Consider the following 24,225-nt stretch of genomic DNA (forward strand, 5'->3'; position numbering starts at 1 on the left):
CGCTGTTTGTGGGAATTATTTGGAGAACAGAACGTTGGTATGTCTTGTAATTGCAAACTTGTGAAGGGCTATTATCTTTTCTTTCTCACACCTGCCTCTAAGCATGGGCTTCCCTTTTGCAATCTGTCCATCAAGGAAGGGAGGGAGCTAGATTTTTTTAGACAGGGTGTAGCCTAGCCCCTCCTCCCTCCCCCTTTCTTCATCCACCCACACACCTATCTGTCCATCTGTCCTTGTGACTTCCTGTTGCCGGTCTTACCACCCGTCTCTAAACCTTTCTGTACCTCCAGGTCCCTTGGGTGCTGTATAATTATGGGTGCTAATTTGATTTACCTGGTGTGCTAAAACTCCATGGCACATCATCACTGATGTAAGACAAGGTGAAAATGAACGTCTGTGCCAAACACCATGGCCCTGTCTCAGGTGCCTCTTAGGGCACTGATAGAGTTTGATATTTTCAAGTAGAGGCACAAAGTTATCATTCCCTTCACACTCCGGCATGGATTGCAACTTACACTTCATTATGCTGGAAGGACCCAACCCCTTTGTCTACTCAGATGTTCTTGTGCCTAATGTAGTATTATGACATTGTTTCTTGACTTAAAAGGGTTTGCATTTCAATAGCTTTAGAATAAACAGTTGTCTAGTTCCTGTTCTCAGCAAGCTGAGCCTAGTGGCTCTGCATTTCCTTTTTTTTTTTTGAGACAGGGTCTTGCTCTGTCGCCCAGGCTAGAGTGAGTGCATCATAGCTCACAGCAACCTCAAACTCCTGAGCTCAAGTGATTCTTCTGTCTCAGCCTCCTGAGTAGCTGGGACTACAGGTGTGCACCATCACACCTGGCTAATTTTTCTATTTTTTGTAGAGACAGGGTCTCGCTGTTGCTCAGGGTGGTCTCAAACTCCTGAGCTCAACCAATCCTCCCTCCTCGGCCTCCCAGAGTGCTGGGATCACAGGCGTGAGCCACTGCGCCCCGCCCTGGCTCTACATTTGAAAATGGCAGAGTTGATCTTGTGAACACACTAGATAGGACACATCCTTGGTGTACTTCAGCCACATCTAAGTGTAAAGTAGAGGAGAGCAATTAGTGGTCCAGGGCCATCAATAAGGTTGTCTTCACTGACTCACGAATTAAGTCATGAGTCTTTGCTAGTGCTTAGTGAGGCCGTATTTCTCATCTTTGCTGTGTTTTTAGTAGAATCTGGGCTCATTTCCTAATATATCGCTATCAGGTTGGTTTAACTTTCATAGGGCTCGTAAGTGACTAAGAAAAAAGGAGACAGGAAGGCATTGCTTATTCAAGGACAGGAAAAGCATGAAATATGAAAGTCACGTGCTTCAGTGGACAGAGGCTCAAAGGGACACAGCTGTTCTAAACGGGTGGGTATTATTTCACGTGCACCTATGAAAATTGCCACCTACTTGCCATGGTGCTAAGTGTGAAACGAGCTCGAGGGACAGGAGCCCGCCTCCTTAAAAGAAATCTAGTCGAGCAGACACCAGCTTAAACAGACAAAAATACGAGGTAATGCAGTTTCATCTCCCGTATCTTGCAATTTAAACTTCAGTAGGAGAATGAACAGATGGGGGGTCTTTATGCTACGTGGGTGCCGGACAGCCTGTGATAGTGGCACGTCCTACATTGCAAAAGACGGAGACGCTCACAGCAGAGTACCCTGCCTGCCTTGAATGGCATCCCCCTGCCGCTGCTGCTGGGCGTGGAAGTAGGTTAGTGGGACACGTTTAAGAGAAGATCGTCCTGGAAGCAGGGGCCGTCTCTTCCTAGATTACTGAAGCAGAGGGAGGTACGTAACAGTAGGAACAGTTAGCCATAAAGAATGACTGCTATTTCAGAGGAGATAAAGATAATTGGATAAAAAAATCCACAACGTGTTTCTTATTATTAGAAAGTGAAAATTACGATGAAAAAAATTAGGTCTGTAGCATCTGCTTTAGTTACGTATGGGGAGATGCTTTCCTGCTGAAATACAGGCACATACTTCTGGTTGAGTTGCGCACCGAGGCCTGCAGAGGCTCCCTGCAGAGAACCCTTGTCCCTGAAGGGGATGGAGGGGACGGATGAGGAAGAGCAGGGTCCAGCCTCCCAGAGCTCGGTGCTTTTTGGGGTTACCGGCCACAGGAGTTAGGAACGGGCCAATCACACGGCTCTGGTCCCTCTGAGTCAGAGAAGCAAAGAGAATGGTGATGCCAAGGTACTTTGGGGGGTGTGTTTCATCTTTGGGATGTGTGTGTCTCATCAGCCATCAGATGGTCAGAGAAAGTTACTCACTGACGAATGGTCCAGAAGTCTTGACTAGTACATCTTGCGTGTGTTTTCACTGTGGGTTAGTGGCCTCAGGTATAGAAAGTCCAGGGAAGAAACAAGATTTTTTTAAAAGAAAGCTGGTTTCACATGTTGATTTGAGGGGTGTTGCATCTCTCCCGGCTTTCGGCACCCCCTGAGCCAGAGCCCCGCTGTCGGACACGGGCTGTGGGCTCCTCCTGCCTGCGCGTGTGTGTTCGCAGAGGCATCCGTCACTTGGCGGGAACGGGAGGGGCAGGAGAAACAGGGAGAAAACACAAAGACAGCCATGGGGATTCCTGTAATAAAACCTTACCTTGAAGCCGTAGGTTTTAAAAAATGATTGCTTGATAAACATATGCAAATAGGCTCTATTTTCATAGGTGTGTGCAAGGTGAGCAAAGATAGCAAGGACTGATGGGGTCCTAATTTTGTACTGTTCCAAAGATGAAAGAAGGAAATAATGAACAAGAAAAAAGAAAGAAAGAGGGAAAGAGGAAGAGGGCTCATGACTGACGTTACTCAATATGCCCTTCTGATTATTCTCAGCGTCTGTATCGATTTTTGACCCTGGCCATCATGTCAACGATGTACGAAGTATATACAATAAAATACTTCAGGGTGAATTGTATAGATCTGAAGTGTTTTATAACATTCGTTTATTCATTCAACATGTGTTCGTTGATTTTTTAAACATATTTTTAAAATTAATAATTTTAAATAAAATTCAGCACATGAACTGGCATGTGAGTTGTATTTAACTCATGCTAGTTTTGAGCCCGGGGCCCCGTGAAGCTTATGTAACTCACACGTCTCTTCACCTTGGGAGCCGAGAGAACTGTCTTTCAAGTTGCGTGCAACAGTGAACCATGGTAAGAAGCACGAGAGATTTCCTAGCAAAGTTTAGTTTTCTGTTGGTTTCTGCCCAGCTTTATATGGGTGCCGACACCATCTGCAGCTTGTTTCAAGAAAACGAATGCACATGGAGCCAGGGCGTGTGGGGTGCTGACTTGCAAATGTCGCTCTATAAACTTCCCCAGCCTTTTTAATTAAGAGGTTGTTTCTTTCTTTTTTTTTTTTTAATGTTATTTATTTCAGCTTATCATGGGGGTACAAAAGTTCAGGTTATATATATTGCCCATGTCCTGCCCATCCCCCTGAGTCAGAGCTTCAAGCGTGTCCATTCCCCAGGCGGTGCGCATCGCACTCATCATGTAGGTACACACCCATCCCCTCCCCCCACCCCCCACCTCAGTCCGATACCCAATTGGTGTTATTCCCAAATGTGCACTTAGGTGATGATCAGGGAAACCAATTTGCTGGTGAGTACATGTGGTGGTTATTTTTCTATTCTTGGGATACTTCACTTAATAGAATGGGTTCCAACTCTCTCCAGGAGAACAAAAGGGATTTTATATCACTCTTATTTCTTATAGCTGAGTCATACTCCATGGTATACATATACCACATTTTACTAATCCACTCATGAATTAATGGGCATTTGGGTTGTTTCCACATCTTTGCAATTGTGAATTGTGCTGCTATAAACATTCGGGTACAGGTGTCTTTTTTATAGAATGACTTTTGTTCTTTTGGATAGATGCCCAATAATGGGATTACTGAATCGAATGGTAGGTCTACTTGAATCTGTTTAAGGTATCTCCATAATGCTTTCCACAGGGGTTGCACTAGTTTGCAGTCCCACCAGCAGTGTATGAGTGTTCCTGTCTCTCCGCATCCACACCAACATGTATTGTTTTGGGACTTTTTGATAAAGGCCATTCTCACTGGAGTTAAGTGATATCTCATTGTGGTTTTGATTTGCATTTCCCTGATGATTAGGGATGTTGAGCATTTTTTCAAATGTTTGTTAGCCATTCTTACATCTTCTTTTGAAAAATTTCTATTCATGTCCTTTGCCCACTTTTTAATAGGGTTGTTCGATTTTTTCCTTACTGATTTTCCTGAGTTCTAAATAGATTCTTGTTATCAGTCTTTTATCTGATGTGTAGTATGCGAAAATTTTTTCCCATTCTGTAGGTTGTCTGTTTATTCTCGTGACTGTTTCTTTGGCTGTGCAGAAGCTTTTTAATTTAATCAGGTCCCATTCATTTATTTTTGTTGTTGCTGTGATTGCCAGTAACAGTCAAAGAGGTTGTTCCTTAAGTGGTCATTAGTAGCTTCACTGAGCTTTTTGATAAACAGAAACAAAGAGGAACATAGAGACCTACAGATGTTTAGTTTTGAAAATATGAGATAACATTTTTACCCCAAGATTAACAGCCAGAGCAGCTGAATATTTCAAGGATTTCATTGTGTGTTTCCCTTTCATGTTGAATCCTTTTCCTGAGCAGATTTTAGCTTCCCAAAGAAAGTACAGAACTTTATCAAGATATTTAAATTAGCAGTTAAATAATCAGTTAAAATAACATGCCATTCCTTAAGTAGCACACATTTCTGCAGTTATTTAATTTTTTTAGGTTCACACTAAATCATACATCTGAATTACACACTGACAAGACTCACCCCTGCCTTACGATTCGCTGTTTAGAAGTCTGCGCTCACACTAAGTTTCCGACTAGGGAGGCATCCTAGGATCGTCAAGCCAATCTGGAGTGTGGTTTGTAAGGCTCAGTTATTCTCAAGACTTTTGATGAAGTAATGTGAAGACGCGACACGCATGTTTAACCCTTCCTACACTTACATGCAATAACTGAGATTTCAGATGGGCGCGATTCCACAAAGGGGGAGGGTGTGCCATGCTTTGAAATGTGTGTAAGTTCCTTTCAATTTAGTTTATGTAGGGGGCATAGATTGTTTGCATGTTCCATCCAGTGTCCGCAGCAACTTTCTCAGTTTCTTCTTTGGCCTCTGTGGAAACAGATCCCTGCAGGACGAAGGTCACAATAAAGGCCTTCCAGCCCTGTCACCTACCCCCCGCGGGCGTCTTTCCAGGTTCCTGTCTTCCCTCCAGGCGGCCTTTAAAGGCGTGGAGTTGCATGTGCCGCAGTCCTGGGGCCGCTGCGCCTGGTGTTAGAGCAGGAGCTAGATTTGAATGTCGTCTCCTCCTCTTGTCACGTAAGCCTCTCTGGGCAAGTCACGTGACCATCTCCTGTTCTGAGAACCGAGGTCGATGCTAGTTCCAGTGCTGCCTCCCGCATGGCGCTCACTCCCGCCTTCCCGTTCAGTGCGTCCTGGGTAGCTTGGAACCAGCCGCGATGGGAGTATTTACACCACCAGTAAATACTGCAAGGCAGGTGCTTTGCGGGCTGGGGGCGTGGGGGGCACCAAGAGTGGGACCCAGAGGGCGGAGCCAGTCGCAAAACATCATCACACCACTGAGTAGTTCAGACCTCACAGGGCCTTAGGAGATAATTGCAGTAACACCTGGGGTATGCCTAGTAGAGGGGGGAAGTACACAGTACGTGCTCAATTCCTGCACTATTCTCCCCTTTTGTTTCCTCTTTTATTCCAAGGCAAGTCTTCATGAGCCTTTCTCACCGTTTGATCATGCTGAGATTTACTGGTGGCTTGAACACATTTATTACTTTAGTAGAATTTTAACCCTCTCGATCGCCTAGACAAGTTGCTGATTTTATGAGGAAGAAATTGTAGCACAGAGAGGTTGAATGATTAATCCAAACTAACACAGCTGTTCTTGGGCGTAGAGGAGGTGGTCGGTCTGAAATAAGGCCAACGACTCCACTTCAGTTTCTTCACACACCACGTCACTTGCCAATGCTGCTGTAGTTATTCAGCTGTATTAAAAAAAAATAGCATTAACGTAAATGTAAATAAATAAAAAAGTTACCAATTAACTCAAAACTTTTTCCCTGTGATCTATGTGCACATATTTAATGATGTGTAACAATAACATAATTTTGTGTTCTGCATTTTTTCATTTAATATCATCTTGATTTAAATTGACTTTAAACACTTTATTAATGGAATCATTTTTTAGCTTTCAGAAAGAGTTCTCACTTGAAGAGAAAGAACAATTTGCTAACCACAAAAGAGGAATTGACACTAAGCTCTTAACTGCACTTCCTAAAGGTAAGTCTTTTTCTAAATGGTTAATCAGTGTCTGGGCATTTAAATACTGTGTTGTCAGAATTTCATTGAGGAGAACTCTCTCGATAACCTCCAGCTTGTTGTCTCCTTTGTGTCCTTTCCTGCCTCATCCAAGAATTAGCTTCAGTTAGTGGACCTGTCTTCTTGCATTTTTTATTTTATTTTAGTTTATTGTTTTAGAGATAGGGTCTTGCTCCATTGCCCAGGCTGGAGTACAGTGGTACAATCATTGCTCACTGAAACCTTGAACTCTGGGCTCAAACGATCCTTCTGCCTTAGCCTCCTAAGTAGCTTGAATTATAGGCACCTGCAGTAATGTCCTGATAATTTTTCTTATTTTTAGTAGAGATGGGGTCTTGCTATGTTGCCCAGGCTGGTCTCAAACTCCTAGCCTCAAGTGATCCTCCTGCCTTGGCCTCCTAAAGTGCTGGGATCACAGGTGTGAGACACCACGCCTGGCTCTTGCATTTTTGCCCCTGTTGCCTCCTGCAGCTTCCCAGTGTTAGGGCTTTTCCACGTCATACCCTGTAGTTCCCTACGGGGCTGTGGACAGCTGGTGCAGACTGTCCTGTGACTGTCCTCCTTCTTCCCCAGCAGGCACCCGCGCATGTTTTGGGAATTACTATCTCCACTGGTAAAGGTGCGCGCGGTAAAATACTTGCACCAGCTCGAAGCCGACTCCCCTTAGTTTTGTCTGTGCGATGACGTAAGCATTGCTTGATCTCTGCTTGCAGCACCTGTGACACTAGTCCGAGGAACGGTCACTTAGTGCCAGCTCACAAAGTCTTCCTCCCAAGTGAGCTGCGTAACCCTTCCTTTCAAAGAAACAGATTTGATGGAAGGGCAGGTATTTTTCCTACAAAGTAATAAAACACAAAATCAAGCCCAAAAGAAGTTAGACCAAAAGAAATATTCTTTTAGTAGAAACTAAATCTAGCTGTAAAGGCCCACTGACGAATCGGATTAAGTCCTGAGGAACTGAATGGTGCTGTGCCCAGACAGAGTCTGATGAGGGTGGATGTTTGGGAGCCTCCAGGGATTTGGCCTTAAACAGGGACATGTTGCAATTCTCAAGACATTACAACACTGTCAACTGAAATATAGGCTTACCCTGTGTCACTCCAGAGGCCAAAGATAAAAATAATGTCTAGAATTACAAGGAGGTAGATGCAATTTCATATGAGAAAGAAAATTCTGATTGCTCATGGCGCCTGGAAATGAAATGGCTCGGTTGTGGGCTCCTAAGCTCTCCCAGGTGAGCGTTAAGGGAAGGCCTCGGCCCTGCGTGCAGGGGGGCGGGGGCGGTAGGAGAGTGCCCACACTCTGGGTGTGTGGACCAGCTGTGGAAAGGAATGGTGCTCCTAACATTGAGGATTCTCTGAAACAGAAAGAAACCCAATGTAGTCGGAGCCAAACTTAAGTGTTTAAAACCTGTGCAGATGATCAAAACAAAGCATGAGAATGAACACACCGATATTAGCCGTAGCTGAGAAGAGTTGACGTCCCAGGCAAAGTTCTGTGCAGCCAAAGCTGCTTCCACAGGCTGAAGAGTCCCTCTTTCCCCTTCGCTACCCCTGAGTTCCTGTTTTTGATAAATGATGCCATGGACAATGGTACAATCAGAAAAATTTAAAACAGTGTGAGATGCTTAAGGTTCCTTAAGGTTCAACAAACTGTAACTTCACATGTAACAAAATTTTAAAACACCTAAGTTTATGAACCAGTTGTATTAGAAAATGTATCATAATTGATTATAAAAATATAAATTTTACAAATCAAAGATGATTTTATGCGTTAGCCAGATTTATGTTTCTAAATTAACAAAGTCCCTTAAATCTTTAAAACATGCTTTTAAAATACAGTACCCTATCTTCCCTTAGTTTCCTGTAAATTCCTCAGTCTTATTTCACGTATCTTTGCTTTATTGGGTAGGCGCGTTTGGAAAGACCCTTGTATGTTACCAACAATCTCTTTGTTTCTCCATCTTAAAAGATATGTTAATGATTTTGTCTGTCAAGTCTTAACAATAATGTTAAAAATGAATTGATTATAATTTTGTTTTAATGACAGTGACTTTTACGTTTGGTTATAAGTTTATAGAAGTTTCTTTTTGTTTGTTTAATGAGGGATTCTGATACCTTTGAAACCGAGCATTACAATGGCCATTGCTTTTTCTCTATGGGACGCCTTTTAACCGTGTGTCCCAAACAAGCAATCAAGGGATTAAAAGTCTTTACCTATATAAAGGTTATAACATTAAAATAGATTTTCCACTTAGGAATTATGAAATGGACCAAACATATTACTCTACTGTCTTTGACAGCTTTATTAAGATATAACACACATACCACATGAATCATTCATTTAAATTATACAAGTTCTGCGTGCATCAGCGTGGCCAATTTTAGAACATTTTCGTTCTCCAGAAAGAAACCCTGTGCCCTTTAGCCGTCGCCCCTCCCCCTCATTCCCCTACTTGTCATTGCTTATTTTACAAGCTGCTTGTCTTTATTCTAGTGGCTGCCATCCAAGTGTGGAAGTTAAAGGGCATTGCTCCTGTGGAATGTAAGATCGGTGTTTAGAATATTCCAGGTCTAGCCTGTGCCCTTAGGCTCCAAGTGGAGGAAAGAGAACTGTTCTTGGCAGTACCTCTACCACTTGTGTTTCTTTGGCAGATTCTACTGCGCTCAAGTTTGGAGGGCTAAACTCAACAAAGTCTTAACCAGAAATCCTGTTTCTTATGTATGTATGTATGTGTGTATGTGTGTGTGTGTGTGTGTGTATGTATATGTATGTATGTGTGTATGTATGTATGTGTGTGTGTGTGTACGTATGTATATGTATAGAGACAGGCTCTCGCTATGTTGCTCAGGCTGGTCTCAAACTCCTGGCCTCAAGTGATCCTCCCACCTCAGCCTCCCAGAATGCTGGGATTACAGGTGTGAGCCACCGCGTCCAGTGGCATTCCTGTTTCTTAGAGCTAATTGAAGAAACTGTGTTTCCCAAGAAAAGCATCTAACAGACCAAATTACCTGGAATATTGGTGTTATACAGTCTTGTGGCAAAGTATATTAGCTAGTTAAATAACTTTATGAAGTATTATGGCCCTGCTGTCGAAGTCCCTTAAATTGCCTTAGTGGCAAACTGACCACCCAGCTCCTATTGGGAATAACAAGTAAAGAAATAGATCACAGAATCCACACTGCCTCGGCAGTGCCGCTCTGAATGACTCGGACAAGAGTAACGCACCAAGACAGCAGGTGTGATGAAGGATGAGTTGGTGTGTTTAAAAGTCTTAATTAACGTATTTGAAAGCAAAGTAGAAAATTTTTTATTACGGTGGAAATTACACCATCTGTGCTTATTTATATCCGGATTGTATTATAACTACTATTATTAAACCTGAACCATTTATGAATTATAATTGTGACACAGCATACAATCAGTTGAATTATAGCTTTTGAATCTAATTTTAAAAAGCATTCTTATTCTTATTCTATTTTTAGGAAATACACACTGAAAAATGTGCATCATGCTGCAACTTACTCTTAAATGGTTCAGAGAAAATATTATGTAAATATGTGTGTGTGTTTGTGTATACATACACACATGAGCACATATGCACACATAAATATACATATATATAGAGAAAAAAGGATAAAAATGAAACAAATGCAGTAAAATATTAACATATTATGAAGGCTATCTTTTAAATTTTCTGAGAGTTTGAGATTATGTAAAAATGTTTTAAAATTCTTTTTTTTTTTTTTTTTTTTTTTGAGACAGAGTCTCACTTTGTTGCCCAGGCTAGAGTGAGTGCCGTGGCGTCAGCCTAGCTCACAGCAACCTCAAACTCCTGGGCTCAAGGGATCCTCCTGTCTCAGCCTCCCGAGTAGTTGGGATTACAGGCATGCACCACCATGCCCGGCTAATTTTTTCTATATATATTTTTAGCTGTCCATATAATTTCTTTCTATTTTTTTTTTTTTAGTAGAGATGGGGTCTCGCTCTTGCTCAGGCTGGTCTCGAACTCCTGAGCTCAAACGATCCGCCCACCTCGGCCTCCCAGAGTGCTAGGATTACAGGCGTGAGCCACCGCGCCCGGCCTAAAATTCTAAAAGAAAAGAAACCTTCAGGATTATCAATCAGAGGCAAACTGTGGTAGAATTGCAGGTAGTCTCTGCAAATGAAACGACAGAGCCACAGCATGGCTTTTATATTATTAATAATAATATGAAACAAACATAATTAATGTATACTTACACTACATGTTTATTATATTAATTTTACTTTTAACTTACAGATTGGGGAAAAGAAGCCCAACTCAAAATGTCTCTACTATTTCTTTTTGTCTTGCACATAATTTCTTTCTTATAATCTTGTCGATAGGAATGAGGAAATCTTGTAAACTGAAAAAGAAAGGATAGACTGAGAGGTAATTCTTTGTTTACTGGAGGAATTTTTTATTTTCCTAAAAAATTCATTACAGATTTCCACTAAGAATTGAAAAGCTCACCAGTGCATTTAAAGTATAGCTTAATGGTGACCTAATTTCATTCCTCAGTGAAGTGACTGGAGGGGACCCTACATTGCCATTTCAGGCGCCCAGGAGCACCAGGCTCGAGCGAGCTGGTCGGAACCAGGCGGACTGCAGGAGTGCGCTGAGGCCTGCTGCTGTCCGTGCGTGTCCTGTTCCAGGCCTTGGACTGGGATCAGTGGTTCTCAAGCCAGAACAGCCCACGCGGGGCTTTGGAAACATATGGGGGCATTTTTGTGTCACCTTGACTAGGGCGATTTAGCAGGAGTTGTGACACTCCACTCCTGCAGCGCAGGGCTCACCGTGAAGGCGTCTCCCGCCCGGAAGGCCCCTGGCACCCGAGACTGCTCTAGGATCTCTCCAGGACTGGCCCGAGCCCGGACCCTGCCGAGGTCCGGCGCAGGTCTGTTAAGTGCTGTCGAGATCATTTGTTTTTATACCCAGAAGCGAATGGCTGTGAGATGGCAGTGGTCACCGGTAGGTGGCCCAGCCTGTGTGGTCCGGAAGGGGACAGAGATCTCCATGGGCAGTAGGATAACTTGCCTTGTCCCCTGTCCCTCTCCTGGCTCTCGCTGCTGCAGCCTTGAGGATCGTCTTCCGTGGTGAACGGCTGTTCTGGCTCCCTTGTCCCGTTGTCTCAGTCCTCACGGAATACTGAGACAGGGCGCTGATGGCAGCCGGAAACGTCTGCCTTCGCTGCAGGCGGGAGGTGTGCGCCGTCTCCGATTAGTTGATCCTTCTAGACTACAGGAGGTAAAGAATGGCAGGAAGCAACTTGCTGCTTAGCTTTTTCAGATTGCTGGAATCGTTCTTTTTAAACGTCTTTAGTTGCATAATTTAAATTAGTTAAAAATTTAATGAAATGAAAGTGATTTTCAATGGTCTCTAATTAGAACCAAAAAAAGATGACTTAACTTTTTCCCATGGAAGTCACATGACACTCTGTGTGTTCATGTTTTTTATACTTACCCAGCTGAAATAATTCAAGGGGAGAAAGGCTTGGTGTCATTATACTGCTCAGGACCCTGTTAATATAGTCTCTCTCTCAGTTATGTGTTTGAGGTATGGGTTTAAGTGTTACCTTTCGGAGCCCTTGGAATTTGGGTTCAGTAGTTTCTTTAGCAGTCTTAGGAAAAACATGGCCTGTTCTCCTCTTTGAGGTTTAACTAATTAGTTAAAACTCTTTGGTTTATATCACCCTGGGAGATATTTTCAAAATATGTATTACCAGCCATTAAAGTTTTATCACCGTAATCTCACTAGAGCTAATTTGTTAACTGGGAAGCTGTCATTAGCCAAGCTCCCCTCACAAGGCAAGATGCACCATCATTATCATACCATCATACCGTCCTCTAGAAAGGAACGTAATTAACACCGTGGAGTGGAGCACGCACACCTCTGCCTCCAGCAGCTCTGGTTCCCGGGGCGCCACCTGAGAGGGACTGTTTTGAAGCTGGAGAGACTTTTTTGAAGCCAGCTACCTTAACAAAAGGCAGTTCAGCTAAAGTTTTGGGGTGGCTGTCATTGAAAAGGGAAACAGAGGGACAAGGCTTATATCTCTGAACACAGTCAAAAGGCAGTAGGAAAGTCGTGTGTGTGTGTGTGTGTGGTTTTGACTCGTTACTAAAATGACCACTTTAAAGAATAAAACAAATTGAAGCAGTTGAAAATTAAACTCCATGTATTCATAGTCCCCTCCTTTGAGTCTCCCCAGTGACTCAGCCTTTCAGAACTTCTCTGGCCCAGGGCTGTCCAGCCACCGGTCCCTCTCCGACCCCTTCGTAAGTCCTCAGGAAGAGCCACTCAGATGAGTGAATTTAGGCCATTGAGGAGGAGGCAAGAAGGGAGACCTTTATTCTCTACCAGTTTCGGTCATTTCTGCAAAGAAACAATTGTCCGTCGTCCGGTCATCTCCCTGCAGTCAATGTCATGTGAGAAGCTCCCAAACTCAGCAAAACATTTTCTCTGGCCATGCAGTGTTGCCAGAAGAATTGCGGTAATTACGTTATCCATCATCCACCGAAATTTTAGCAAGGAAAAATAAACACATTGATTTTTCCTTCCAGCAAAACCCTGTGAGGGGGTGCTTGGGACCTGGGTTAATCTGGACTTAGCTAATCGAGGCTAGCCACGTTAGATTCCGTTGGAAACACGGCCAGGTGGTTACAGATATTTGCGGATCACACGATAGGGAGAAACCGGAGTGGCTGTGAGCTCACCACTGACGCTCGCTGGTGCCACGTGGGGTGCACAGTGCTAGTCTCAAAAGCAGAGACTTTTCAAAATGTTTTCCATAATAAAAGCTTATGATACTTTGTTAAACCAAATGAAAATTAGAAACAGATATTGGGATTTCTGCTTAAAAACACCTTTGTAGAGAGATCTCACTTGTCAGGCCTCCCGTGGATGAAACAGAACCTGCTCCCCTGCCGAACATGTGACGTGCACGTGAGTGCATGTGTGTACACGCACACGCCTACTCATTTGGCATCTTTCTCCCCTACTAGGAAACCACCTCTGAGAAAACAGGAGCTGTGTCAGTTCTGTTTATCACTGTCGTGCGGGGGCCAAGAACAAAATTTCAGTTCAAAAAACACACACTGGATGAGTGAATACAATGAGTACATGACTACTAACTGCTACACTTTCCTTTTGTTCTTTTGTTTTGTTTTAGTTGCAGAATTAAGAAAAATCTTTGAACCAAAGAGGAAGGAATTTTTAGAAATGAAAAGGTAAGATGTTCATGGTACGGAAGTGAGAGGTAGAAGGGCGTGGCAAAGCAGCGTTTAGTTTTCCCTTAGAGCTGATCACCATTGTTCACCGTGCCTTTTTTGGTGTCTGCACAGAAAAGAAAGAATTGCCAGGCGCCTCGAAGGAATTGAAAATGACACCCAGCCCGTCCTCTTGCAGAGCTGCACAGGGTTGGTGACTCATCGGCTGCTGGAGGAAGACACGCCTCGGTACATGCGAGCCACCGACCCGGCCAGCCCCCACATCGGTGAGCACGTGTGTCAGGCCGGGTGGCCCAGCCTCAGGCAGGATGCTGGGCTTGTTACACGTTGCCTTTTTTTTAACCTAGTGGTATCAGAAAATGAAATCCACAAAAGTGATTTGTGTGGATACAAATTTTTTATTACATGTATTTGTTAAATGTAGCGACAACACCACGTATGTCAGCTCTGCCCTGGTCACGGATGTGGCCCTGCAGTATCACAGCAGTAAGACGTGATTCCTCTTGGCACGTTGGGTAACTGACGACCGACCATTCCCCCTTAGCCTGGGGCCCTTCAAAGGCAGGAACTGTGTCCATCTTTCTGTGTCCTCCGCCCGGCACAGGACCTGCTGTCAGAGTCCCTTAGCAAGAGTGTGTTTGGGAACGGAACGAATGGGATGGGTGCCTCCGAGTTCTCAGGGCAGGTTTCGACTAAACGCCCAGCTGCCCAGCACAGGGAGCCCCAGCTCGCAGCAGGGAGAGATAAAGGCAAAGCTGGAGCTTGAATGATTAGGGCACCTACTCTTAAGTGTTCACGCAACGAAACATTACATACATACTTAATGTATGTAATTTTAAATCCATTGCATATTTATTTCATAGGCAACAGTACATCAAGCCAGCATGACTTAGCTTTGCCTTGATTACTCAGAGTCATCGTTACAGGCATGAAATATTCAACTTGACCTTGGAGAGGATGCTGGATGCAGGGCTGCACTCCCCGCCCAGCCCCCCTGAGGCTCTGAGGCTCTGTGCCGCTGCTTTTTATAGTTAGTGTCTTCTAGTGTCTTCCTCCGTGAGGGCTGTTGATCTCACATCATGAGGTTATCAGTTTGCTTGTCACTGCGGTTTCTAATTTTCTGTGGCCAGAAAACTAGAGACCTCAGATATTTTTAAAATGACGTGCATGAAAAATCAAGAATAGACAGATCAGAGTGCCAAAATTGATAGGCAGAAATAAGCCCTAATGTATATAAAATGTTAATCTATTGTAGTATGTGATAATTTAAGCATCACATATTAGTGAGAAAAGGAAGAATATGTAATAAAATAGGACTGGAAAAATGGGTTAGCTGTAGAGTGGGAGAGTGGTATATTTTTCTTCTCACTTCATAGCAAATCCAAAAACTAGTTTCAGTTACTCATGTGATCAATTTGAAGGAAATAATTGAAAACATAAGTGAATATTGAATTCAGGTGGAGGGGAAAAGGGTTTTCAGAGCATAGAACAAACAGCGGAAGAAATCACCAAATGAACAGGTCAGTTGACCACATACCAATTTTTATCTGTACGTCAAGGAGAGTCTTACAAACACGTAGGCTTCACAGCAAAATTAAACCACAAGCAAGTTTGAAAATATTCACGGAGACAACAAAGGGCTAATATTCTTATAAAAGCCTACCCAAACCAATAAAAACAACACTATGAATCAACGCAAGGCAAAGCTCCGGCAGACATTCCAGAAAAGAGAAAGAGAATAAAAATAGCAAAGAAACAATGAAAAAATGCATATATTCTCTTTTTCTAGTCATCAAAGGCAATTTTTTTTACACTCAGTGTTTGTGAGGAAGCATACATTATGGATATAAGTGTAAATTGATACAGACTTTATAGAACTTAATTTGTTGCAGTCTAGCAAGTGTCTTAAAATAACGTGCCCTTTGCTAAAGCAATTCTACTTTTATGAGTCTGTCTAGTGTGGTACTAATCGGAAAATCAGACTGATTAGAAGTTAGAAACAACCTAAATACCCAGCAATATAGGAAGGGTTAAATTAATTGTGGAATGTCTATTAGAATATTATGAAGCCTTAAAAAATGTCTTCACAATAATATTTCTAAATATAGGAAAATATTTTCTATAGAACTTTAGTAACATTAAATTTTTTATATAGAAAAAAGGGAAGAAGTCAACTATCTAAAAGACTAGAAGGAATATATAAAAATGTCAAGTTAGTGTATAGTGTGATTACTGGGGATTTGGGTTTTTACCCTCATGTTTGGATGTTAGACATTTTCTACATCAATGCTGCAATTGGAAAAAGGCACTTCTGCTAAAAAAAAAAAAAACAAGACCTGGTGACTGTCAACATGGGCCGTGTTGTTATGGTTACCGTCAGATCGTGCGAAACCACAGTCCATCACTTGTCACATTACAGCAGTTCAGTTGTCTGCCTGTTTTCTAGAGGACGGTGAACTCATCCGGTGGCGTCACATGTGACATATTAAACTCACAGAACAAAAAAGTAAATCAACAAGGGGAAATAGCACTGGGCAAGGCCGGGGCCCCGGGACTGAAGGGCTGGGTTTTAGTAGAAGCCGCGGCTTCTCGCAGCCTGGGGCCGGCTCGCAGCCTTCGTGTGTTTCAGCGCGGACCGCAGCCTCCTCCGGGAGCCCAGGTAACCCATCTCAGGTAAACACACCTGTGTGGGAGATCGGTCCTTGCCGGCATGGGCGTCTTTGTGCGTAAATGCGCGACTTTACCTGGAATCCGCACGTGTTGTCCTGTGATCTTCTTGCAGGCCGCTCCAATGAAGAGGAAGAAACCTCCGATTCTGCCTTAGAAAAGCGAACGCGTCCCAAGCACCGCGCAGACGGCTCGGGCGGCGGCGCCGACCCGCCCTGCGCCCCCGGGGCCATGGACACCCAGGGCCCGGGCGCCAAAGCCGAGCGCATCGCCAGGTACAAGGCGGAGAGGCGGCGGCAGCTGGCGGAAAAGTACGGGCTGACCCTGGAGCCCGAAGCCGACCCCGAGCACCTGACTCGCTACGCCAGGTCCAGGAGGGACCCCGGCGCGGCCGAGAAGCGCGCGGGGAAAGGTGAGAAAGCGGCGGAGCCCGGCAAGGACTCGGCTCCGCACCCGGGGACGGAGACTGCGGGGCTCCGCACCTGTGCAGGTGAGTCCGAGGACTGCGCCCTGCGCGCCGGCCACGGCGTTTCCGAGCAGGAGCTGCTGCTGAACGTGGAAAACCAAAGACGGGGCCAGGAGCCCAGCGCCACCCGGCAGGCCCACGACCTGCCCCCGGCAGCCGAGAGTTCCGCGACCTTCTCGTTCTCGGGGCGAGACTCCTCCTTCACTGAAGTGCCAAGGTCCCCAGAGCAGGTGCACCGCTCGTCGCTGCAGCAGCCGGCGCCCCGGAGCCCCTCTGCTGGCGACCCGCCCGTCCCCGCTGAGGCCCGGCCCAGGTGAGCACACAGCCCGGCCCACCACGCCACGGCAGGGGCGCAGCCTTGCCGCGTGCTGGCCTTTGGTGTTCCTGGCATCCTGTGACTGTCAGGCTTACTAGAGGTCCGTGATGCGTGACCGTTTAACTTCCCAACATAGGGACAGGTTCCACCAAAGCAGGCAGCCATGTGTTCTTTTTGTCAGTGTGTTTCTGATGTTCCTTTCTAAAGTATAATACACTGAGCAAGTGTCATGGGGACACTTTCACGGAAGCCTCATTTCCGCACCCTTCCTTATCCTGCATGGTCTACCTGCCTCATGCTGGATCTTTTTGTTGGTTTCTCTGTAATCATACCCAAGACTCGTGGGTTCAGTGATTGCCTTTTGCTGTTGGTGAGACTCGGGAGCAGAAAGAGCACCACTCACCGGTGCCAGGGACCCAGCGTGGGGCACAGAAGTGTGACTAGAACACACTGAGCTCGACTGTGATGTACAGTCCCAAAATACAGCAGATGCTGACACAGGTGTGTAAAAGAACACCTCATTCGAAAGAGCAACCATTAAGAGAAACCACCATGAAAGGACTGACGACGGTAAGAAAGGCTCCCCTTTGGGAAAATTAGGGAAGATAGGAATTCAGAAGGTTCAAGATGAGAATGTATTTATTTCCACATTTAAATAGAAAAAGTGTGATGCCCATATTTAAAGTGGAATTTACTTAAAACATCCTTCTTAAAGGTTTGGGGCAATTGTCTAGGTAGACTCCTAATTGTGGTTTTCAGTTCAAATAAGCAATAGCTTCCCAGGTGAATCAAGAATGAGAACCTAAGGTCAAGCAGATTTGCTCTGAAAGAAAAAATATATGTACTGGAAAAACGCCCGTACCTGTTTCCCACTGGGACAGAGTGGTGAGCACCTGGCCGTCTCTCTGGGGCAGTAATGCACCTTAAGCAGGGTCTGTTAGTTGTTGAAGTTTATTAAGCCAAAGGCCTGTGACCACATACTTCATATCCAGACTGTAATATTTAGAAATATCAGCTTCTAAGAGAATTAAATACTGTAGATCCCAAGAATGTATTTTGAAGGCCCTTGTTCAGCCTTTGGATTTAACTACTTGAAACTTAGGGATTGTGACCTGTTGTCTTATATTTTGAAATGAGGAACTTTTGTTTGCAAAATTTGCATTTCACAGTAGAAAGCATTCTTGGTTTAATTACTCTATCAAAGCCTTCCTGTCTTTTGTGCAGAGGACAAAGAAATCTAACAGATTCCAATTTAGAAAGAATAGTAGAGATGTATAATTATGCTGGGTAAAAAAATGAAGAATCTTATTTTGGATTGCCATAAAGGACAACCGTTTAAATTGTTAGCACAGTACCTAGGTTAGTCACCTGGCTCACACGTAATAGGTTCTCAGTAAGATTTTGGAATCATTTGTAATAGCAATTAAAAACTTTGTTGAGTATTCCAAGTAAAAAGATAGGATACTTAATAGTTTTGTGTGAATTAAAATCTTAATATTAAAAAATGTATTTAACTTAAAGTCTTAATACCTAGGCAGAAGCATTGTTGACTAATTATTTAGGCCTGTAACAGACAAAGCCACTTCTTTATAGGTTATTTTGAAGAAGCATATTACCTAGAAGTTTCCTTCAGCCTAGCCTTAGCTTCACAGTGCTTTACTTTCATGAAAAAAAGGCTCAAAAGAATTAGGAAATTGTAAAGGAATTCCAGAAGAGGCACAGGCTTTATTTTTTGAAGCCATTCAAGGTGTAAAATTCTATGATTCATAGGCAAAGAAAGACAAATCATTTCATACATATTAGGAAAATACCTTAGCTCTATTTACATAAAGAAGGATGGAAAATAATGTGTGAAAAATCTGACATTTAAAAATGTTAACATTTACTTTGTACTGACAACAGTCATTCAGCTTGTAAAACGGATTAACATTCTGCTTAGATGTCCTTTATCTAGAGCCAGGAAATTCAAGTTTCAGAAAGTCATTTTCTGATTTCCATTAGGGAGGAAGTAAGACAAGCAAAAAAACACTTTGCAACCTGAAACAATAACAAAAGAAACCTCCTCGGTGAACTAAATGACCATAAGTGAAAATAATGATGTCATTTGATATGGAAATATGTAACAGAAAAGTTTAAGAAGATGAAGAAGTAAGGGAAAAAAGTATCCGCAAATTATTTTAATGCTGTGTTTTTTCATAGATTTGTTCTGTCATGAAAATGGAATATTTTTCTCACACTTTCCTGTCTTATCACCTAGCTCTGCCAAGTTTATTCTGGCTGTTAAATCTCTGAATTAACTGATTCTGGTTTCATCATTTTAGTTTATGCTTGCTAGCAAGGGGCTGTTTTATTATTTAAACAGGAATACACCACTGATGAGAATATTATCAAAAGTGTCCTAGTGTCCTAAAAATTCAAGTGTGAGCCAGATACGTAATGCAGAAGTGTTGAATGCGCTCGTGCACGCTGACCTGTACACACTTGCACATACAGACAGAGTAATCAGTAGTTCTTGTATTTCACTGTACTATACTACGTTTAAAGAGTTATAAGCTAAATAACAGTTTTTAGGACAATATTTAAGTCACAAATTTGTTTTGGAATTATTTAGTATTTATTCAGTTTGTACGATAAAGAAGATATTTTTAATTAATTAATGGATTTATTGATTGATATTGCAAGGTGTTTAGCTCAGAAATCCTGTTAGTTGACCAGGAATTCAGATGACCACATTGTTCTAAAGAAAACCGAGAATACACATAGTAACCAAAAAGACAAAAGAGAGAATAATAAAACACCCCCAGCCCCCATTTCTCCAACCCTTCTGAACCTTGTAAACTTGGAGTTTCAGGAGCTGCTTTTTCTGGAGAGGTAGTGTTACTGATATGAACCATTCTTTTTTAATTCAGCCACTCTGAGTTTTAGAAGAAAATTCAAAGGGATTTGGGTCCTATGGATTATTCAAATTTTTAAAATTCTGAACTCCTGCTACTACTGGAAATCCTGAATCCAAAGCTCCTGTTGAATTTGCTACTTTGTGCATCTCCTATTAAAAAAAAAATGGAAATACCCATATTTGTCCCTTCTGTGAGTGGAGAAACTCACTACCTGGAGTCCCACAGCTGGGAATGCTGAGCACCAGCCGTCACCCTCCATTCTCAGAGAACGGTGACTGGCAAAGAGGAGAACGAAGTGGAACTTACACCTGGCGTTCTAGGGTGACCCACTCTGGAAAACCGTGTTTGTCATTTTCCTTTTTCGTTACGCTACTGCGATCTCTCATCGCTCCTCCTTCCACTTAGCAAGTTGCATCCTTAGTGTCCGGGATGCGGTTATGGAGGCTTCGTGCAGAGCTGAGGCTGACGCTGGACCCAGGAGAGGTTGCCCTTGGTGGATGATGGTTTGGGCAGGGCCCCCGTGGACACCAGACAGCTATGGGTCAGCTCAGGAAGACAGACCAGGGCACCCTCTGGAATGAAGCTTTTCTGCGACACCTTGCTGTGGTGCAGACTGAGCCACTAGGAAGAGAAGGGGCTTCTTTCTGCGGGGAGGGCGCTTGGAGTTATTTCTGATTTGCATTCACTCATCTCCTGATGGAAGGTTTGAGTCTAAAAACCGTCTCCCGTGTCTCACGCTCTCAAGGCTGCAGTGCATGGTCTGTGTCTGTGCGCTGATAGCGCTGTCTCCAGGAGAGCAGAGGGCTGGGCCACCTGCAGTCCTGCCTCAGTTTCTGTCCCTGCCGGCAGGCAGGTCCTCTGACACGTGCCGCAGGGGGCAGGGCGCAGCACCGTGGAAAACGCAGAGCTCAGGCGCCACTCTCAAAATACGCCACCACTACCTGCTCCTGCTCGCAGCTGCTTCCAGTATTGAAATGGAATCATTTTCATCTTTCGGCCCCCGAACCCCCAGATATCTCTGCTCCCCACCTTGCTCTAGCAGCTTTGAGCTGTTAATAGCTGGTTAACTCATTCTCATTTTTCATTTTGTTCTGCTCTCACTGACAGGTGGCAATTCCTGTTCACTGAATTAAATAAAATATACCACCCAAAATACTAGCTGCAATGCATACTAGCAAAAATTCAAATGTGTGCGAGATTTTAAATGCAATTTTGTCTGTGAGCGTGCGCGCTTGCACGCTTGACACCTGTGCGTATGTGCAGAACAGTCCTTCGCAGTTTTTCCATACGAGCAACTTTTAGCAAATTAACCGTTAATTTTAATGAGACAGAGAAGTTAATAGCCATTCTTAATGTTTTATAATTAGAGCCTGTTATATAACTAGAGCTGGACAGCCCCGTGGTGAAACTGATTTTACTGTGCTGGACTTAACTTCACTTTGGTAGCAGGAAGCACTCTTTAGTCTTATTGACTCTCAGATGTTGTAGGGAAATAAAGCCTCTCATTATACATTATCCTGTGCTTAGGGATAAATAACGCATGTCATTATATATTACCATGTGCTTAGGGATACAGTCCAAGAGCAGCTCCTGGCCTTTATGAAAACTTAGGGTGACTTACTACTTCCTGGTCATACAAATCTCTGCCAGCCGGTTGCCATATCAAAGCCTGGTCTCCTACACGTGAAGTCACCCCCTCCTTGTTCTGGCCTCTGATAACCCCCCAGTCCTCTCCCAGGGGAGAGGGCCTCTGCCCCGTGGGGAGCTGGTCCAGCCCAAGACCCCATCAAATAAACCCTCTGTTTGTTTCTGAGGACAAGGCTTTTAAGTACCTTATGTCAATCCACACAAACTGTTTCTATGATGCCCCCCGATCTTTGTTCCTAAAATTTCTGACCTTTGAAGGAGGAAAACAACAAACTGTCTTTTCCACAATGATGAAAAATAGCACTGACATAAATAAAGAATTTTAGACTCTTAGAACCAGAAGTAACCCTAGAGATTATTTAGTTAAAAAATCTATTTTATACATGGGAAAAACTGCAGATTTAAAAAGCAACTTGATGGAGACCACACGGCGACTGTGACCAGACTGAGACCGTGGCCGTCACGCCTCTGTCCCCTCCACGTTCCCGGAGCCCCGCGGAGACCCCCCGCCGCGCTGTGCTCTGTTGCTGTCTGCGCTGTTGTTCATCGTGTGGAAAGGAGAGCTGGCTGGTTTTGCCCTTTGAAGGTCGGAGATTTTAGGAAGGAAGGTCAGCGTGTTATCGAGACATACAGAAACATCCGTCCTTACGGATTTGCATCAGGTCCTTAGAACACCTTGTCCTCATGAGGAAAACGGAAACCTGTGGCCTGGGATGATTCGGACTCATCAGGCATCCTTCCATCTCCCCACACTCCACGGGTCAATGTCAGCTCTAAGGTGGTTTAGCTAATTATTCAAGAGAATTCTATTGAGCCTTCTGTGTGCCAGGCACTGTGCCCCTGCCTGGGCCTGTGATGAACAAAAAGTGTGGGAGGCAACTGCGACACAAAGGGGGTAGCTGGTTCTTGAGGCCAAGGGTGGGTGCCGTGGAGTATTGAGTACGGGGTATTGATCTTCCCGCTTGGCGAAGTGGTCGCGGTTGAACCAAGTCCTCAGGGAGGAGGTGGGTGTGCGAGGCGTGGGGGGGAGGCTGCCCTGGCCAAGGATGGACGGGCGCCCAGTGCAGACCCGGGAGGGGAGCAAGTGGAGAGGCGGGTGGGCTCATTCATGGGGTAGCTCAGGTGACTGGACCAGGCACTCGGCCTTCGCCGTGTGGACAGGGGGCAGTGCCGGGAGGATTTTAAAGCAAGGATGATCGATTACACACTTTCGAAGCACTGCTCTGGAGGAGCGTGGAGCCTTAGTCTGAAGGGTAACCCATGACCCACAGGGAGGACAGCCAAGAGGTGGGTGCAGCCACCCAGGCCCGAGGTGGCCCCTGGTTCCAGGGTGGGCTTTGTCCGGGACCTGGTCCTGAGTGGCACCTCGTTAGGTAATCTGGAAGACAGTGATGACAGGGTGGTCACATTGCTGGAGGAGGGATCATAAATAGTTCAGTGAGCAAAAGGGAGAGGCAGGGGGCGGGCTGGGGGGAAGAGAGGTGAGAAGGGGCGTGCAGGCCAGAGAGCACGTGTCCCTGGAGCAACGGCTGGAAACCAGCAAGATGAAATTTGATAAAAGCCTGTAGTTGGAGGGGAAAATCAGTGCACAAGTTCAGAGTGGGGAAGCCTGATTTGACAGAGTTCCTGGGACACAGACCTCGGAGCTTAGTCGACAGCAAGGTCTTCATACGACTGCCACAGTGATTAGAACAGCCTTGGGGGACGCCAGTGAAAGTGAGCTGCCAACAGCGCAGGTGGGCATCGGTCTCCCTGCGTCCTGCGGCGGCCAGATTACCTCTGGGCACGTCACTCTAGCAGGACATCTGACAAAGGAGAGCATGTCCAGAGGGGGCCGCCTTCCCACCTTCCCGGCTTCCCTGACCTCTCCAGGTTTTTATGGATTTTCTCTGTCTTAGTAGAAACTGGACTCATCTTTGGAGGCTCGTGCACATTCTCCGGTGTTCAGACTCTCAGACCAGGCTGTTCTTCTCATTATCAGATGGTCATTTTCCCAGAGAGGTTAGAAAGCGGAGGCTCGGCTGGGCGGAGGGAGCCCCGGTGCTATCAGCCTGGCTCTGGCTGGTGATGCTTCTGCTGAAGGGCAAAGAGGAGAAAGGTCATGAACCCAAAGGGGTGTCCCCCAGAGGCGGCTTCACCTGCACCCCATTTCTTAGGAGGAAGGATATTCAAAGGCCCAACACCCTAGGGCAAGGCTGTGATACCCAGAAGAGGATTTTAGCAATGTTACCGGGATTCCCTCCAGACATGCAACGGAGAATTTGGTACCATGCCAGTCTGTAAGAGCAGTGAGGGTGACCGCGATGACAACATTGCTTCAGTAGAGGCCTCCAGGGAAAGGCAGGTACCTGCCCTGGTCATTTTCGTATCTCCTCCCCTGCTAGTGGCCGTATCCAGCAATACCAAGTGACCCAGAAAATCATTTTTGAATGACTGTTCTGCTGTTTGCTGTGTTTCTTAAAGTGCCACCAAACTCTAGCAGTGCTATTTGAAGCCAGTCTGCAAACTGTTTGTCAGCCACGAGCTGTAAGAGCCTGAGACTTGCTCCTGAGTGTAAATCGTGGCTCGTTTCCTTCCTGAGAAAGTCGGCCT

At 44.7% G+C, this 24,225-nt stretch overlaps 1 protein-coding gene across 2 annotated transcripts in view; it reads left to right on the forward strand.

Annotated features, from left to right (window-relative positions):
* Positions 1-24,225, forward strand: part of SVIL (supervillin) — a 209,950-nt gene that overhangs the window by 122,478 nt on the left and 63,247 nt on the right. For both annotated transcript variants that reach the window (XM_069458976.1, XM_069458977.1), the window contains exons 5-8: positions 6,262-6,353; positions 13,583-13,640; positions 13,755-13,906; positions 16,423-17,086. In XM_069458976.1, the coding sequence (XP_069315077.1) occupies positions 13,633-13,640; positions 13,755-13,906; positions 16,423-17,086 (824 nt within the window). In that variant the 5' untranslated portion in view covers positions 6,262-6,353; positions 13,583-13,632. The remainder of the gene's footprint in view (positions 1-6,261; positions 6,354-13,582; positions 13,641-13,754; positions 13,907-16,422; positions 17,087-24,225) is intronic.

This window comes from Eulemur rufifrons, chromosome 25 (genome assembly GCF_041146395.1).
Source record: "Eulemur rufifrons isolate Redbay chromosome 25, OSU_ERuf_1, whole genome shotgun sequence".
Lineage (NCBI taxonomy): Eukaryota > Metazoa > Chordata > Mammalia > Primates > Lemuridae > Eulemur > Eulemur rufifrons.